Below are 18,544 nucleotides of genomic sequence, written 5' to 3' on the forward strand. Positions count from 1 at the left end.
TTTTTATTCATCATTTTTGGGGGTTGAATTTTGGTGTGATGAGATGTATGTGAAGTTTGCATTTAGCTTAGTTTTTAGTTGTTGTGCGTCAACCTGATTTTTTGTTCAGATCTTGTCTGGTTAATAGTCATACCACTTACTTCCAAAAGGGGGAGCTCTTCTACCTCAATTCTACAAGGTAATCACAGACCACAGACTCTTCCATTGGTTTCCATTTACAGATTTATTTATCTATGTACAGAACATTTTGGTGGAAACTGTGATCTCAGATCAGTTTTCTATTTAAAAAAAAAAGAGAACTTTACTGGGAACAACATTCAACATTTCACACACCTCATACATCATCTTTGCGGTGAGTCACAATCATTTTGTGAGGGGGGGGGGGTCACCTACTCAGGCCGTTAAACTTTACCTTAGAACTACATGGCTTTGAAAATCTTACTGATTAGTGTCAGGCAATGATTGTGTCCATAGCACCCGTGTTGGCTATCAGGACATTTGTTTGCAGCATTTGTTTGGTTTGTGAAGGCAAGTAATTGGTGTGCAATCAGGCACCGTAGTCAGCACTTTCAGTACCCTGTGGCTCACCTTGTCCACCCAACTTAAGGGGATTATCTAGCATGTGAGGTTTCACAGTGACAGTAAATCTAACCAGGTGTACATAAGAGACAGAGGAAAAAAACATTAAACTCCCAAGAACAGTGGGTACTCATCACAAGATGGATACAATGCAAATGAAAATAATCAGATTAAGGGGTGGATAACAGTTGATCTAAAAGACTACGGCATGAAGAGTAACTCATCTGTCACAACAATCTCTTGCTAGTCATTGGCAAAGTGTGACTGAACACATGGCCATTCTCCGATGTGAGCAGTTTTTAGATAGTACGTGATCTCGGAGCATAAGCACAAGACACAATTTCAGTCCAACAAAAACCCAGTGACCCTGATAATGATAACCATACACCTTTGCACCAACAATATCAGCCAGCACAAGAAACCTTCGACCTGTGACTGACTCCGTTAATTTCGAAGATGTCAACCCAGCCGTCATAGCTTTTGCGCCTTGACGAGGATGTTCTAAATCTGGTTGATATTGGTGTCATTTAGAAAATAGCAGTGTGAGTGCTTCAGAGGTGTCCTCAATAGAGGACAGCATTTCTCTCAATCTACTTGACTCGGTTTGGATATGCCCTTCTCAAATGACTGAAGCCGGACTTGTCTCTCTTTAGAATTGATTATACACAGTGTTGCAGAACAGTAGGGCCACCCATGGCAGAGTGAGGAGGGCCTGCCTGACAACAGAGGGCAGCGGACTGGCAGTATGGAACTACTGAGTAGCATTGAGTTAAGGGCGTAGCTGTCTCTGAGTCAGGTCAGGCTGTCTTGACTAGTGATTTTCTCTTTAGCATCATGGTGTACAACCACCTACAGTAGAACTACATCCATCACAAACAACCCAATATGCTTATACAAATTGTCTTAATATGTATCTTTAATACTTTTTATTCTATCAGCTTAATAAGTCTAATAAAAAGTATAAACCTTCTAAACGTATAACTTACTGTATATATATTTTTCATATACTGTGTTGAATAAACATATTGCTTTGCATAGAAATTGCACTGATGTACGTGTGCCATATTGCACATTTAGTCGTTTTATGTGGAGCTGTCTGCTCCCAATATCAGTTGCAGATGTCTAGCCATGTTGGAGTAGTTTCCCCTACACTGCACTTATGAGTTTGCTTTGGCAGGAGTTGCTATCTGGACAAGGTGTTCCTATCTTGTAACCTTGTTTCAGGGGAATTGTTTCTTCACTTGCTGACTAGTGTGCAATTAATCTTTACCCTCGGCTGAATTGAATATCACAACCGAACCATTCAATACCATTCCAAATGTTTTGTCTTTTCGATCATCTTCCAATAGCAATAATAATAATAAAACTAATACCTAAGTACAGATTGTTTCATCATAATTAAGGCAATTAAAAGAGCTGGAACTCCTTTTGCACCACAAAGAGATTGGGGAGGTACCTCACCTCAAGAGTCCCTGAAGCGTAAAAAGTCGAGTCCAGAGTTGACAATGGATAAAAAAAGAAAACAATGACCGAAAATGACAACATAATATTAACAGCAATAAAAGTAATAATAAATTCACATGACAAAACAATTATCACAATTATAAAAAAAAAAAACATTTTGGGAATCATGGTTATTGGCATTGAAAAATGCCTATACTGTTCTTGGTGTATTGGTGCTGTTGATCACAAATGCTTAATAATAGTAGAACTGAAGGATCTTTGGGAGAGCACTATTATAAAGCAGTAAGAAAAAAATCAAGTCAAAGCTGCAATGTAGTGAGGATGCCTTGAAATCGGAGTGTGCAGGGAGTGTGTGAATAACAGGATGAGTGTGGAAGCGATGCAGAGGCAAGGAAAGGGTGAAGAAGATGAGATGCTCTGTGTGTGTGTGTGTGTGTGTGTGTGAATGTGAGGACCTGACTGTCACATTCAGAGCTACTAGAGGGTGTTGGGGAGCGGGGACCACTGAGAGGTAGTGTATTCAATGAGAAGATCAGCTGGTTAGTGTCCAGCTCTTCCCCACACCCCCCAAAAAACGAGACTCTCAGTCTTCTTTACAGGTCCCTCCGCATCTGTGTGTCAATCACGGGTGTGGATTCAGTGTTAAAAAGACAAGTGTACTACTGGCGGTGCTTTGCAGTGTTGTAGGTGAACGAGTGAATGAACAGAATGGCGGCTGGCCATTTAGCAGTCGGACTTCTGCGTTTCTCCATCCTCCCCGGACAGAGGCGACTTCTCCTCCTTCAGCTCAACCCCCGTGTCGTCGTCTTTGTGGTCCTCCGCAGGGTAGACCACCAAGCAGAACTTCTGCCCGACGTACGTCATCTTACCTGTGGAAACGGCAAAAAGGTCAGTACAGGAAAGTGAGAGTAACCATCAAAAAAGATCAAATGCTATATAAAATACAAATAAATTATGTATAAATGTCATATAAAATGTAAATATACATATAAAATGCTGTTGTCAGCATGACCCTTTTATGATGAATAAAGAGAGAGAGATACATTTGCAGTGATTCTGACTGAAGCAAAAGGCCAAGATGGCCGACATACCAACAAAGGAGTTGAAGCACTGTGGCTTGTTGTCCCAGTACACGCCCAGGAAGTAGACGGGGACGCCGGTGAGCATGATGGCCAGGCCAATGCCACAGACCACAGGCTCTGAGTACAGCGAGAAGATGAGCAGGAAGGCCCAGAACAGCAGGTAGATCACTGGCCAGATCAGGCTGATCTGTAGGGGGGGCGACACATCATAGCAAGTGATGAATACAGGTCAACACCCAACGGTGCCTAACATTCTTGCCATGTGTTTTTCTGTATTCTATATATATATATATGCATTTTGCATAAGCATACAATGCAATAGATCAAAAACGTTCTTCATCCTAATATCACATATGACACATTATGAGTGACTATATGAAGTACCTGTGTAGTATCTAGTTTTATATGTAATAATGTTTTATGTCCAAAGCTCACCTTGATTGGTCGGTGTATGTCTGGCTCTTTGAAGCGCAGGACGATCTGGCCAGCAACTGTGACCCCGTAGAAGAGGTAGTTGATGAAGCCCACGTAGTTAATGAGAGTGTACATGTCACTGGTGCACAGCATGAGCAGAGTAGACAGGCACTGTGGAGGAGGAGGAGGAGGAGGAGGAGACATTACGGTCAGATGGGTATTGCCCAAATCTCTATAGAGATACAAGGCACCCAGGACTGGAGCAGGGACGAGCGCAGTGCCATAATGGGACATGTTTTACCAGTTTATGGGTATGCTGAAATGTTCTGGGGGGAATAGATGTTACACTTCCACTTCTCACAAAGGTAATGTATCAAATCAAGCAGATTTAGACATTTTGCAATCAACTGGGTAACATCAAAGGCTTACAGTAAATATAGATGTGAATTCTCAAGTAAGAGCAGTATCTTAGATACCAGCTAAGACCATTTTGTAATTAAACCATCTTAGTATTGAATTTTCCTGCCTACACTGCCTTTTACACACTTGAAAATTGAGAAAAGTGAGCGTGGTTGTGAGTGAGGTTGATGTGATTTGCTTACAGTGAAGAGGAGAGCTGGGATGGGGGTGCAGCGTTTGACGTGGATCATGGCTAGCAGGCTAGGGAGGTGGCCCTCTCTTGCCCCCGCAAAGAACAACCTGCAGCGGGCACCAGGAAGACAAGCATGGGGTCACTGATGATGTCTCACAAGATTTAAAACACCGCGACAAACATGCAGTATATATTGTAGGAAGTAGGATGTAGGGATATGCAATCCAACACAGACTGACATCTTCATAGATACAACCTAATGACAAAATGGGTGAAATCCATATTAATGGGGAGATACTGACAGAACAGCAGGGTCAGATACAGGCAGCAGGTTCATACAAAGCTATTGTTGATGCATAGACACAAAGTCAGAAACACATGTGATGGCCAGGAGAGATGACTGACCGGGACGAGGTGAAGAGGGACCCGTTGACCCCTCCGAAGGTAGACAGAGCCACAGAGATGGGCATAATCCATGACATCACTCCCAGCAGCTTCTCTCCAAATGTCTAGGAGCGGGAGAGAGGGATCAGTTGAATACACACACACACACACTCACACCGGAATACACATATTCATACAAGTGCCATAATATGTACACAGACACGTATGTACACAGACACACAGAATAATACCAATATCAATACAATGCAGAGATGAGACTATTCAGAACATTCTTTTACTGCGTGCACAGTATCTAATATCAGATGAAGTGCATAGCTAATGATCAGACTTACTGAAGTATTAACTGACTGTCCTAAGAATCAAAGGAGGGGAGACAAAAACATTTCATAAATGTCTATATTTGTACATAATACATGTAAAAGTAAAATCCTTCTAGGCGAGTCCGGATGAGGCCTGATTCAGTGTATGGGTATGGCCACTCACCACAGCAACAGCGTTGGACGCCAAGAGTTCCTGTGGACTCATGGCGGTGACATAGGCGATGTTGGCAAAGACGTAAACAAACGTGACCAGAGGAATGGAGATGAAGATGGCACGAGGTAGGTTCCTGTTTCAACCAAAGGAAAGAACAACACTTCACATACCTGGTGCAGTCCACAAAAGTGTGCACACCTGTCAACCCCAGGAGATGCTCTTGTAATCTAAATATTTAATTCTGTGAGAGGAATGTAGCTATAAATGTCCACACCTCTCTTGACTGAAAAAAGATCTTGTGCGTGTACACTGAAAAAGAATCATTGTACAAATAATGTCTGTTATCACAGTGCAACGTGCTATGTGGCTACACAAGGAGATGCTAGTGCTTCTGGCTTTGTGTTTTGTTTACCAAAGTGTGGTGTTTACTTCAGGAAGTGTTCTGGCCTGTGTGCCTTTTTTCTCTATTTGTCCCAAGGCTGCATTCCTGAATATGAGTTAAGCCTAAGCCAAAACCAGACCTAATGTGTTTTGTCTGTGCGTAGACTTTATGTGGTTTAGCCGTGGCAGTCGTAAACATTTGTGTTTGTCTCTCCCAAGGGACCACATCTCTCCCCGAGCTCTGTTTGTCTCTTATCGTGCTCTGCTCGTCCGGATGAATAAATATAGCCCTGTGTGGTGCTCTGAACTGATGTACACTGTGTAGCAGAGAGCGGATGGTCACTTACACATATGGGTCAACCAGCTCCTCAGTCACGTAGTTGAGGAAGTTCCAGCCCCCATAGGCGAAGGAGCCCTGTAAGAACGCGAGGGCGATCAAGCCCACATCGTACTCCTGGAAAGGCTCAAAGGCATGGGCCGGTTCCAGCCAGTAATACTCTCCTACAGAGACCAAGAGGGAAACAGTGGGAACAGTAATTTCTTAATCACTGTGAGAACTTTTTTTTGTTCATGAATGACCTATATGCATTGTCTAGAATGTAATTGTCTTTGTTGTGCTTTTGTCTGTAATGCATAATGCAGTCTGTCTGTCTGGCCAAAGATGCGGATCACAACTCTCTCTTACCTCTCATATTCTCTCCCCATCTCTCTCTCTCTCTCTCACTTTCTCTGTCTCTCCCCTTTCTCTTATTCTCTAACCCAGAGCACCATCTCCTCTCTGCATTCCAGCTCTCTAATGACTAGCCCTCCTACACATGACTGAGCTGGTCAGCCGGTGGGATTTAGCACGAGCGTCGCGCCAGACCCCCACCACCACCCCCACCTCCCGGTGTGGTCTCTGAGCGTCTCACTAATGATCACAGACGCCACTATCGGGGCCCCGCGAAACAACAGGCCCTCAATGGGCTTATTATTTCTAGCCCACTGGGACGCGCCGCTGAGAAAGCTGAATGGTTGTGGGCTTGGGTTTTTTTTTTTTTTGTTCTGGGTGGCTTTGAACCCAGTTACTCCTGTTCTGCAAAGTTCTGTGCTCTGAGTCGTTCCTAACATGAAGAGAACTCTTTATCATGGGCTGAGGTCCGAGCGTGCACACACACACACACACACACACACACACACACACACACACACAAACACACACACATACACACACATAAAGAGAGACACACACACACAGAGACACACAGGTGTGTAGACTGACAGGTGGCACCTACCCTTGCAGATCTGCACGATGCCCATGATGATGATGAGTGCCAGGGCGAGAAGCTTCCCTGCGGTGAACATGTCCTGGACGCGCGTCGCCCAGCGCACGCTGGCACAGTTCACCCATGTCAGCAACACTAGAGAGAGAGAGAGAGAGAGAGAGAGAGAGAGAGAGAGAGAGGGTCATCAAACGCTGGCCTACAGTTCTGATAAGATGTGTCATTGTACATGAGCACCTTGGAGAGAGAACATGGGTTTTGAATGGCTGGTTACATGTACATATAAGTGTTCCACTGCTGGAGTCTTAGAAGATGCTATTCATTATAAAACCAGGCCGTGGAACAGAAACAAAAACAACCTCAAATAAAATGACAGATATTGGACAGATGATTGAGTAGCCCAGGTGATACAGGAATATGGAAATAACAAGTGCAAATGAAACATTATATCAGTGAGAAATAGACATGCATTCAAATGTGTTGTTTTTTTGGGAGGGTTTTACTCTTGAAACGTGTTTCAAGGGTGAGTCTGGTCGTCCAACACAGGTCATGCTGTCTGGGGAGACTTTGATCTCTCTGTTGCAACTATCTCTCACTTCTCAAAGTCATGCCCTTTCATGGTCTGTCTCTCTCTCTGGTTCTGCCAAGATGCAGTGACTTTCTTTTATACTCCTCTCAGCAATCCCAAAAAAGACTTCAGAAAAAAAGCTATTAGACCAGAGTAGGCCCACTTTTTTTCATAATGCAATTGTAGTCTCTGTGAGAAATTACTCAAATCTTTACTGACTTTGTGCTTGTTGTTTTTTCCAACCGCACATCCAGACCTAGGGTTGTTGTTGGTTGTTTTTTCAGGTGAGGAAACAAGGGAACAATCTCTTCTGCCAAAGAACCCTCAAGTGAATCATCAGCGGAACAGCTATTGTGCAAGCCTGCTTTCTGTCAAGTGGTCACTTGCTGAGTATGTGTCTTCTGTGTGAGGGGCCTGAGGGCATGTGAGTATTTTAATCTGGACCACTTCTAATAAGACCACAGTTGCAGATTTAGTAGTGGCTGCCTCAGGCGATTTCGATGAAGTACGCGCCATGTGTGCTGACCACTTCATCCATGTGAAACCACAACATACTTTGTCACTTAATTATATGGCTGACAAAGCTAATGGAGTTCCTGAATAAGATGCACATAAAGCTGGGTTGTATTGAGTCATCGACTAAAAAGAGAGAATAGGCCTACTGAATTTCTGATATTCATGACAGCACACTTTATGCAGATTAGCCCAGACATCCCAAGTCTCCCGGAGGTTCCGGGAGTCTCCCGCATATTGATAACGTCTTCCTAATGCCCGCAAATTGGATAAAATCTCCCGGAATCTAGAGCGAGCGAGCAAGAGCGCGCACGCAAGACCGAGACGTCAAATCACGTATGCATCTAAGTTTAGCGCGCACACGACGGGGGAGAGAGAGAGAGAGGGGTGGTGCGCGTGTGCCTGAAGCAAGACGCATCCTGATTGGCATGTTTTGCTAAATCAACCAATCAGTTTTCAATGTAGTCAGGCTTTTATGTATTTTATCCTGAACGAAATTAATCAGTTCAGTGTATCTAGGAACAGGGGCGTCATGACAGAGTCAGAGTGCCCCCAAAAAATTAACATTTAAGACCCATTTCACATCGATGTGTAGGCCGTAGGCCTACCCTTGTCTCATAACAGTAAACAATAATGATACTGTAGTTGCATGCTGCACTGTTTGTAACAGTGACTTATTGCCCATGGCAGGTTAAATGATTGCAAAAGACACGTTGAGGTGAGTTGAACAAGTGTCATTTCATTTCACTAGATGGCTAGTTGCCAAGGCTACATGAAAAGACCAAACTACCAAAATCTACATATGTTATTATCAAAATTCCTATCTATAGGCCTTCCTTATTTGGTGTACTGACTAGACATTATTGAACAAACATTCATCTGTATTTCAGTATCTAAGTATACCTATAGGCTACAATAATTCTTTTTTTTTTTTGGGGGGGGGGGGGTGGGATTCTTCAGGATACCTCCCTGAAATGACTTTTTGCAGGTTGGGATATCTGTTAGCCTATAGCCTAGGCCTACTATTTCTATTACAACTCTACCTCTTTAATTCAGCTGTCTGGTTGAAGTTTCCCCATGTGTGTTTAGTTTCAAGGTAATACTTTTTCTGCTTGGGACAGGCCCATTTGGGAAACATTGGTATCGAGATCATCGGTCAACTGGAATGCAAGAGTTTTAAACAAATCTGTGCAGCATGCTAATGATGCTAACCGGATTTAATACTAATTTAGTTAGTCGTCTTCTATGCGCCCTTGCTTTCATTATTGTAAATGTTTTATTTGGATTATGCATGCCGAGTGGCGCGCGTCCATTGAGCGAAGGAGAGCGAGAGAGAGCGGTGCAAGGAGGGGGTTTACTTCTATACTGTTTGGGAAAGTTGCATGCAGTCTACAATAAAAGCAAGGAGAGGTACAAAATTGTGTTTTATTTATTTAGTTTTGGACAATGTAGGCTACCGGTAAGTAAGGCGGGAGATGCGTGTTGCTTATGCGGCTGCGTAAGCTGCAAAGCGCTGCTAGAAAGGGTGTGTCACGATTCTTTTCACATCGCGACACAGGTTCGTGGATAAGTGTCGCAATTTCGGTTTCGAATCGCTATCAGCCCTAACAAATGCTCTTTTAGAGAAATAAGAAACCATAAAATAATGTGTCTAGAAAAGCAGGTTGAGCAGAATTTTGTCTAACTTGCTCATGTGATTGTACGAGCCTATACTTGAAGCCCAATTACCCAAATTCCCAAGTAGTCTTGCTGTTGGCTATTTTTATACTTCAGATTGAACTAACCCAGACCTTAACATGCTGCAAATGCACACACCTAGAGTGCACACATGTATTCTTAGTTACTCTCACTTAGTTGCTCCTTTTTTATCTAGGCCTACTGGTAGGCCTACTGATTGGGTGGATTTCTTGGTGTGTGAGGTAAGGGAAGCAGATAAACGTTTTGTGATGCAGAACATAGATTTCCTTTCTACATGTATGATGCAGAATGGGCTTGTTATGTGCACTCACAATAGCTCACTACGCCAGTACAGGAACATACACATTTCCTCTCTCTCTTGCCCCCTATATGGTCATGTGCAGAGCACCCCATAAAAGACAGATGGAGAAAGACAGATGGAGAAAATAAGAAGGGAGAGCTGGAGAATAGACAGCATAAGACGTTGTCTTGACCTTTCACCCAGTTCTATCAGATTAGCAAAACACAGAAACAAAACACCTAACAAAAACAAAAACTCTTCCACTCACCTAAAAAAAACCCACACAATCTGCCTGACAACATCTATCCAATATATATCATTGTCATTGTCAGCAAAGACTAATCAGAAGTGTTCTTAGGGCCGTTCAAATTCCTTGATGGTAGACAGTTTGAAAACAGTACAGTGTTGCCTCAGCTTGATCAAATCTGGGGCAGGCCTCACAGTCCTGACTGCAAGCGCTAAAGTAGTTTAACCCCAAGGAGTAAACATCTTACAATGGGTTAGATAATAAGATAATGCTACTAGACAAAACACAAAGACGGATTTGTAAATACATCACGTTTAGAAGTGTGGAGAGCAGCCCAGTTAAACTACTGATTGCTAATAATTTAGGGGAGCGAAAAGAGAGGCCACTTCTCATTCTAGGAACGAGGGATCTTTGAGGGACAAATGTACTCTGTGCTGGGAAGGCGTGTTGTCAATGGCTGCGTATTTATCAACCGTTCAAAAAGGGGGTGATGGATGTTGCACTGAAACCGAGGGTCTTCGCACCCTCCTCCCACCCCTGTCTCTCTGTCTCTCTGTCTCTGTCTGCACACATCATGTAATATTTGGGACGTGCATGTGAAGGTTGTAAGGAGGCCAGGCCTTGGACCTTTTTCGACGCCAGGCAAAGACATCCGCCCATTCGTCTTCATACTCAACTCTTTCCCATGCCTTTCTTCTCTCCTCCTCCTCCTCTTCCTCTCTAAGCATCCTCTCACAAGCTCCCCGTTCTGTTCTGTTTTTATTCTTGGTACCCCCATGATACCTCTCTCCCCCTTTTCTCACTCTGTCGCAACTCTGTTGTGGTCACACCATCCTGTGGCAGACAATGTAGAACGTACAACCCTTCCCAACGCACAACAACAGGCTACTATTCGAAACAATGTCTGGAATGTGTAAGGTGACAGCAACTGAGTAGCTTTCACATAGGTGTCCCACTAGATACATGCAAGGAGGACACTCTAGTCTGGCGCAACCTGAATGGGGTATTCTTGTGGACGATGTTCAGGATCTGCCATTTCCCCCAGTCCATGTTTGTCCACCTGGCCTCCCCCACCCACCCCACCCCACCCTTTCCCTACACTCTGTTCCCACAGATACTATCCATCTTTCCCATGCTCCAACGTTCCGTCCGTATCTCCCCAACCCCTTCCATGTTTTTGAACACTGATACTTTGTTTTCCCCCATCTCCCCCTCCCTCCCTCTCTCCACAGGTACTCACACAGGCAGACTGCTGCCAGCAGACGCAGGCCGTTCTCCGGAGGGAAACAGGTGGGGAAGAGGGGCTGCAGCACGTAGTTGGAGAAGGTGAGGGCGATGACGGCCTGGTTGGTGGGGTAGATGACCAGCACTGCGATCCACAACCTCAAGAATCTGGAAAAATCACGCAAGTGGAATTAGCGCGATGCTAGGTATATTTGCATCCATGAAGTTAGCACACACACCCATTCATACACATGCACACATGGAAATACACATTTACATTTATTCATTTACATCTACCAGTGCCATCTGTATGGAAATATGTCATTACATTGCATTACATTTCATTACAAATAGGTTTGTAGGTGAGTGGTTTGTAAGGCTTTTACTATAGTCCCACAGTTGTCATATGCCTTTTCAAACGTTTTCTCTATCCCACGTTGGTAACTTAACTTCCGCATTTGCACTGCACATTAAAAACTTATTTTCTCCGCATTAACAAAATATTCGAGAGTGGAGACAGAGAGGGTAAAACAGCGTTTCTCAAACTGTGGGTCGCGGAGACATGCCAGGTTGGGCGCGAAATAAACGAATTAATTTTTTTATCTGTAGCCTAGGCCCAGGTAGCACCCGATGCGCAATGGACGCACTGTGTTATTCATAGGGAAGCACTCGTGTCAAGGCAGCTTAGTTAGTCCCGACCTGAATGAGATTTTGAACGAGGTTGTGAGAGTGGTGAATTTCATCAAGACCCGGCCCTTAAAAGCGTGTCTATTCTCCGCACTTTGAGAGGAGATGGGAGCTGACCAAAAGGCTTGACAGCGAGGCAAGGTGGCTTTCCTGAGGTAAAGTGCTGTCGCGTGTTTGACCTCCGAGTCGCCTCTTCTTGGAGGAAGAGCGCATGTTTGAATCTGCAAGCACGTTCACTAATGAACATTTCTTGACGAAGCTGGCCTATCTTAGCGATATATTTGGAAAGCTCAATGAGTAAAATCTCCAGTTACAAGGCAAAGACAAGCACCTAGCAGATAAGATCACTGCATTCAACAAGACGATTGTGTGTGAGATTAGGTGCAGATCTATTTAAAATCAAAATCATCATATTCAGCACATTTGTAGGCCTATCATATGTTGACTATTGATGAGATTTGTATCATATGTTTATGATCCTATTCACTATTCTCGACAAAATTGATAAAAATAAATATTATTAAAACAATTTAAAAAAACTTGTTAACAATTGGTGGTGTTGGGGGTACTCCGGAAGATCATAATGTCTCAGGGGGTACATGCCTGTTAAAAGTTTGGGAACCACTGTCCTATAATGCACTTTACTTATATATCCAATCACAGCAGTAATATGCATTGGAATCCAATGATCCTCTTGCATTCAGTATGGCCCCGTGACACAAATACTCCACAGCCAAAGGTGATGGAGTTCTTCCGCTTTTTCAAAGAGTGTTATTGGAGTTCACTGTCAAATTAGTGCGCATTTGTGGAAAACACAGCAGGACTTTTAACATCGGTGCATGCTTTTCATTCTAAGACTCTCAACGAGCTGGCCAGGGCATTCTCCTTAATATGCTTCACTACGTCCACCTCGTTAGCTTTCCTGCCCCTAAGAGGTTATACCTCGTGGCCGTCCACGAGTTGGCCTCAGACTTTTTTCGCATCCAGAGGGAATTCCTCTACCTCTATTTTCACAAAAACAAACACTAAAACATCCATCCCACGGTGAAGTCAACCAAAGTGCAAACAGTCATCTGAGGACAACATGTACACACACTCTCCCTCTTCCACTGCTGCCTTGCAAAACTAGCTCTCAAACTCCAGCAGGTTATGTCTATTTTATGAAGCAGTCACAGCATGTCTCGTTCACCTTGGCCACTTTCCCACTCCCAGGCCGAGCTCTATCACAGTGTGTTGTGTCTGGAGTAAAAGGCAACCCAAGGCTCTGCGCTTATTTGGTGCTAGAGTCTGTTGCGTGGCCACACACATTCAGAGGTGTTGCATGGTCTCTGCTTTCCAGACTAAAACACACTCCAAAAGAAGAAGAAAAAATAGACCCCCGTTTTCTACAATAAAATAACAGGAAGTGTTGTTCTGCTTCTGCAGTCATACTACCCAATGCACTCTTCCATATCAAGACTGACAACTCTACTTTTAATGTCTGGTGGGTGTTTTCTTTCAAACCCTATCCAGCCAGCGACTTACCCGGCCAGGCCCCCGAAGATGTCCTTGACGTAAGAGTAGTCACCTCCAGACTTGGGGATGGTGACGCCCAGCTCGGCGTAGCAGAGTGCGCCAATGGCAGTGATGATGCCAGTGACGATCCAAACGATCAGAGCCAAGCCCACTGAGCTGGCATTCTCCAGAACCCCCTTGGGGCTCACGAAGATCCCTGATCCGATAATGTTACCTGGAGGAGGGCGACAGAAGAGAGGGTTAAGAGCTGGAGCTATCAGGAGAACTTTAGGAGAAGAACTTTTCAAAGTTGGGTGAAAAAAACAAAACAAACAACACTGAAAACTTGTGTCAAAATAATTTTTATGACATGAACTTCATGGTCTGTGGATGTTGAACAAGAATAATAGGGGGAATGGCTGATTCTGCATATTCACTACCACAGTAAATATTTCTAAAGTTCTCATGCTACACAATTGCTGAGATTACTGTGGATAACAGTTTAGGGAAGAGATAAAGGACAGGAAGGATGAAGCAGACAGGCACAAGAGTACACTGGAGTTAAGGGGAGACAGAATCTGCTGAGTCAGCCCTGAAAGTGGGTGAGCATGGTGAAAGGGAACGGGGTGACTGAGTGCATCAACCAATGGGAAAAGCCACAGGGGTCAGGGGCTGGATTATAAATCATAATAATGCACCGATGACCTACATAAGCATCCCGACGTCTGTCTGGTCAGATTTAACACACACCGACAGAGACAGAGAGAGAGAGAGAGAGAGAGCGAGAGAGAAAGAGAGAAGTCGAGACTTGAAAAGATCCATGTGTATCTTTGTGCTGATTCAGGTGACTTTGCTTTACAAATGGCCCCCTATAAGAGATTGCACTGAGTCTGGATCAAAGGTGGAGGAGCCTCACCACCAGATTTTTGCTACGTGTTTGCTCGACAACCATACTTGAACAACCCCCCTCCCACACACACACACACACTCCCAACCCCACCACCCCCGAGTAGCCATCAAACTATACAACTAAACAACTGGGGCAAAGGTTGGGTGTTTGAGGCCGACTAGGCAGATTCCATACGGCCCTTGGACTACGGAGGCCTCAGTCACTGTAAAGAGGTTAAAGGTCGTCATTCCTGGGTGTGGAGCGACCATGTGAAATATGTGGATCATGCGTGAGGGGAGTGGTGGAGATCGAGGCCCTCTTGGTGCCACCTTTTTTCACCATTTTTGGGGGGTGGTCCCTCCACAAGGGGGCCCACCTCTAACTTACTGACTGACAACCACCGGTGGAGATGAAAACACGTGTACATGGACATGGATATGTTTCTCAAGTACCATGAGAGAGTGATCTACATGTGTTCTCCCTCCTCTACGGTTGACTCGCATGTGTGTCTACCATCTCTTAATTTACAGCTGGGATTCATTACACTGGTCACAGTTTGCGTAACTGGGGACTGGAAACTCTCTGTAATGTCCCTGCATTTGACCATTTATTGTGTTTTGAAATGTCCTGTTGGTGCGTTTTGTTTAGACAAACCCCATGCTAAATCTCTCCCTGCAAAAGCCTCAAGTCACTTGTCTTAAAGCCTTCCACATGCACCAATGTGCTGTTGCATAACATTTTATAGTTGCAGGAATTGTGTTTCGTACAGTGCGACTGTGAGCCCTATAAGAGAGAGACTGGTGTGGACTGGTTTGGTCTTGAGCTTGAAATCAAAGTGCAGACTCATTGGATCAGATCAGACGGCCACATGGCTACGCCGAGACCACAACTGAAGCGCAAATCAACACAAATCATTTCAGAAGACTACGTTTTTGCGAACGTATGTGTTGCTACCATGTCTGGTGTGGCAGGTTTCTCATGGAAGCTAATTGTTGCAGCAGATGCTCCACGAACAGAGCGCTTCAGTCACATGCCTGCTGTAGCCTCCCTGTAAGATCAGCAGAAGTTTGGCCCAGTTCTGACCAGTGGCCTTCTGGACATCACTCGGCAACGTCAAAACAAGGTCTGGTGTGCTGACTCATGAAGAACACAGTGGACACATGGTTGTTGGTTTCCTGCCATTTTTTCAACCGAACTTCCTTTTTGCTACTTAACGACTGACAACAGGGGGAACATTTTCTTTCTGACACTTCCACAATAAATCAGGCTTCTTCTAACTCGACTGGAAAAGACTCAGAGCCCCCCCCCCCCCAACCCCACTTAATCCCGCAACGCCCCAGTATTGATCTTGCTTTATCGACCCCACTTCTCTCTAAGAGGCCTGTGAATTATACCCGGAGTTCTCACAATCAGAGCACGTGCGTGGGGGACAGCTAGAACTTTCATCTTCCTCTGAACATAGACCTGCCTCTGACAGTGGGATCCATCAGGCCCACAAAGGGTGCAGGGTTAATAACAGCACACTGCACACTGATGGATTTTAATAACTATGAGCATTAACTAATTGCATTTGCAAGGGGGGCTTAATATGGCAGACCCATAACAGAGGATCTGCACTCTGCATGTTATTTTCAGGATGAATCAATATCACATGCTGTGGTTACAAACATGGGCACAGAAAAAGCTCTAAGGGAACCTCCTGGTAGTGTACAAGCAAAAACCTGGTTTCCAAGGTTGCCGTTATCAAGATTTGCCAATACTGCAGTATCAAGCAGGGATTGAATAGGCTATAAATGCCACGAGCAAAGCCCATAGCAGCTAGCTGAGCTCAAAGTCCTATGGTGCTTTAGCGCAGATTTGCAAGCGACAGGGGAAAGTGGAGTGGCATGTGGCTAGTCATTTCCTCAAAAGCCCAGCTGAGCAGAGACGCATTAAATATGTGAGCTTAGCGCCGTGCCCCCAGTTAGACTCAAATCCCACTACTGAGTGCTGCGGCGGTACGGGCCCGGAGAAGCCTGCCTGTGCTTGGCCGCGCGCCGAGAAACCCATGGAGGCGGCACCATCAGCAGGTTTTTTGAGGCTAATGGGCTCCAAGTAACCAGGGGCAGGCTGGCGTCAGGAATGGCCAAGCCGGGAGTCTTCAAATCCTTCGCCGCCTGAGCCCTCATGACTGCATTGCTTTGATTAGTGTTAGCGCTACCTCGCCTTCCCCTTTAATTCTCCGCCAGAATGCACCATCACTGAAGCTATGGGCAGATATTCTACCACCACCCCCACACCCCCCCCCCCAACACACACCACACACACACACTACTACCACCACCAGCATCACAGTCCAAAACTTCATTCTTTAGAGAAAATTCCAAAAGCCGAGTAATGACCTCACCTGGCACTCTCCTGTCACCTCTACTGGCCAATCAGAGATGTTAAAACCCCACGTGGACAAAGAGCACAGGCTGCAAAGACTGCAGCCAGCAAACAGAGCCAACAAATGGCATTATATGGGCAAAGGTTTGGAGATTTGAAGGGGCAAGGCAGATAGGAGGACGATTGTGTTTGACTGCTCTTTCATGGCTTCTGAGAAAGCCCACCCGAGCGCACTCTGAACAAAGGCTAGTCGTGATGATGGGCCGTGGCAGTCATCTGATAAGACCATTCACGTGAATGAGTGACCAGATCAAGGCCGCTTATCACTCAGGTGACTCACATGTTGGCTTGGAGTCTGTATAACATACTGATCACCACTATTTAAGTCAATTAACCTGTCATGTTAGTTCATAGAAAATTGCTATAATCAGTTAGTCAATATTAAAAGTGAGTGTGAATAGATTTACAATAGATTTATTGCATCTTCTGCTGCCACCCATGTGGTTAGGGACTAGGGAGGGTGACGCATTACACACAGGCTGTCAAAGAAGTGACACCTGCAGCCCATTGTCGATGCCACACCATGCACCATGCAGGCTACCATGTAGGCCTATGTCTTTATTTCCATGGTAACTCTCTCTATAGCATTCAAGGTCAAAGAATCTCCCTCTCACATGGACTAGAAGTCATATTCAACAAGGCTTCAGTTACCAAATATGGTAGCCTAATGTAAACAAAATCGGATCAACACATTTACATCTAGCACTTGCAACACAAATATTAATTATGTAGAACATTTAAATGGGCTCTCCTCGCATGTTTGTTTTTTATATTATATACAATAAAGTAGAACTATTGTGAGATGTTTGTGAAATAGGCCTAAAGTGATGGAATGGAGTAATTAATTGTACAAAAGATTAAGGGACACAGTTTTCGCTTGGTGCCAAAGGATATTCTATCAGTTAGAGAGATAAAGAAAAGAACATTGGCTGCAACATGTTGATATCACGACAGTGTACAACATCACGTCTCGGAACTTACCTACGATAATGCCACAGGCACTAACGAGCCCGATCTCCTTCTTCAGGGCCACTCCGCCACCGGAGTCCTTCCCGCTGTCTGACTGCGCGTCTCCTGACGCCGAAGCCGCGCTCCCGCGTTGCCTTGGTCCATCACTCATCGTGCTGATGGAGTTGTTGAATCCTTACGACAGCTGGGTTACTGTAGTGGCTGGTACGCTTCAGTGTCGGGACGCAGTGCCTGCAGCTTTGGTTAGGTAGCACTGATGATGTTTGAGTAGCCTATATTCTGTGCTACTGTCACACTGGTTTGGTGTCTATAAATAGGCTACTCGTGTAGCAACGAAACACTCGAATTGGCTATTGATATAAAAACTCAGTTCGGAGAAAAATTAAAATCCTACTTTATGACAACAGCATCACGATAGCACTCACCGAACACGGAATTTAAGACTAGAAGAGAACGGTATGAACAAAAATATATAGCCGCCCTCTTAGCTAGATTGAAACTAACAAAGCACCTTTACATTAATAAGAGACCAGCTCGACATTTCCGTTTCCAAAATACACTAAGGCAATTAACACTTTATAGCCTGTTTTCCGACTTGTGCAAAAAGAAACTCAAAGAAAAAGTACCATGCAATATCATACAGTGCAGTTGCTCCTGTGTAGCCTATGTCCTTTGATATCGTCCTTATTTCTGACACCGGTCTCCAAATCAAACAGTTCAAATTGTATCTCTCCCCTTTGTTGTCAAGTATTATTGTTCTTCTTTGTTCCAAGTGAGGCGCCGAAAGTCACCAGCATCCTCCTCAAACAAACAAAAACGACTTGGATAAAATAGCATTCGTTGGACCGTACCGGTAGTGTCTTTGGCGTCTTGAGTCGTATCCGATTGATTTGGG

At 44.6% G+C, this 18,544-nt stretch overlaps 1 protein-coding gene across 1 annotated transcript; it reads right to left on the reverse strand.

Annotated features, from left to right (window-relative positions):
* Window positions 1-204: 204 nt before the first annotated feature.
* Window positions 205-18,311, reverse strand: slc7a8a (solute carrier family 7 member 8a). The gene is made up of 11 exons (XM_076289247.1): window positions 17,662-18,311; window positions 13,395-13,599; window positions 11,200-11,351; window positions 6,666-6,791; window positions 5,739-5,892; window positions 5,020-5,143; window positions 4,537-4,640; window positions 4,142-4,238; window positions 3,561-3,710; window positions 3,135-3,312; window positions 205-2,912 (listed from the first exon to the last, which is right to left on the reverse strand). Exons 1-11 carry the CDS (start codon window positions 17,798-17,800, stop codon window positions 2,767-2,769), a joined length of 1,575 nt encoding a protein of 524 aa, XP_076145362.1. The 5' UTR covers window positions 17,801-18,311; the 3' UTR covers window positions 205-2,766.
* Between the last annotated feature and the right edge of the window lie 233 nt (window positions 18,312-18,544).

Source organism: Alosa pseudoharengus, unplaced genomic scaffold (genome assembly GCF_046254945.1).
Source record: "Alosa pseudoharengus isolate Yale_2024_CS ecotype anadromous, Long Island Sound unplaced genomic scaffold, YU_APseudo_1.1 YU_APseudo_1.1_scf_17, whole genome shotgun sequence".
Lineage (NCBI taxonomy): Eukaryota > Metazoa > Chordata > Actinopteri > Clupeiformes > Clupeidae > Alosa > Alosa pseudoharengus.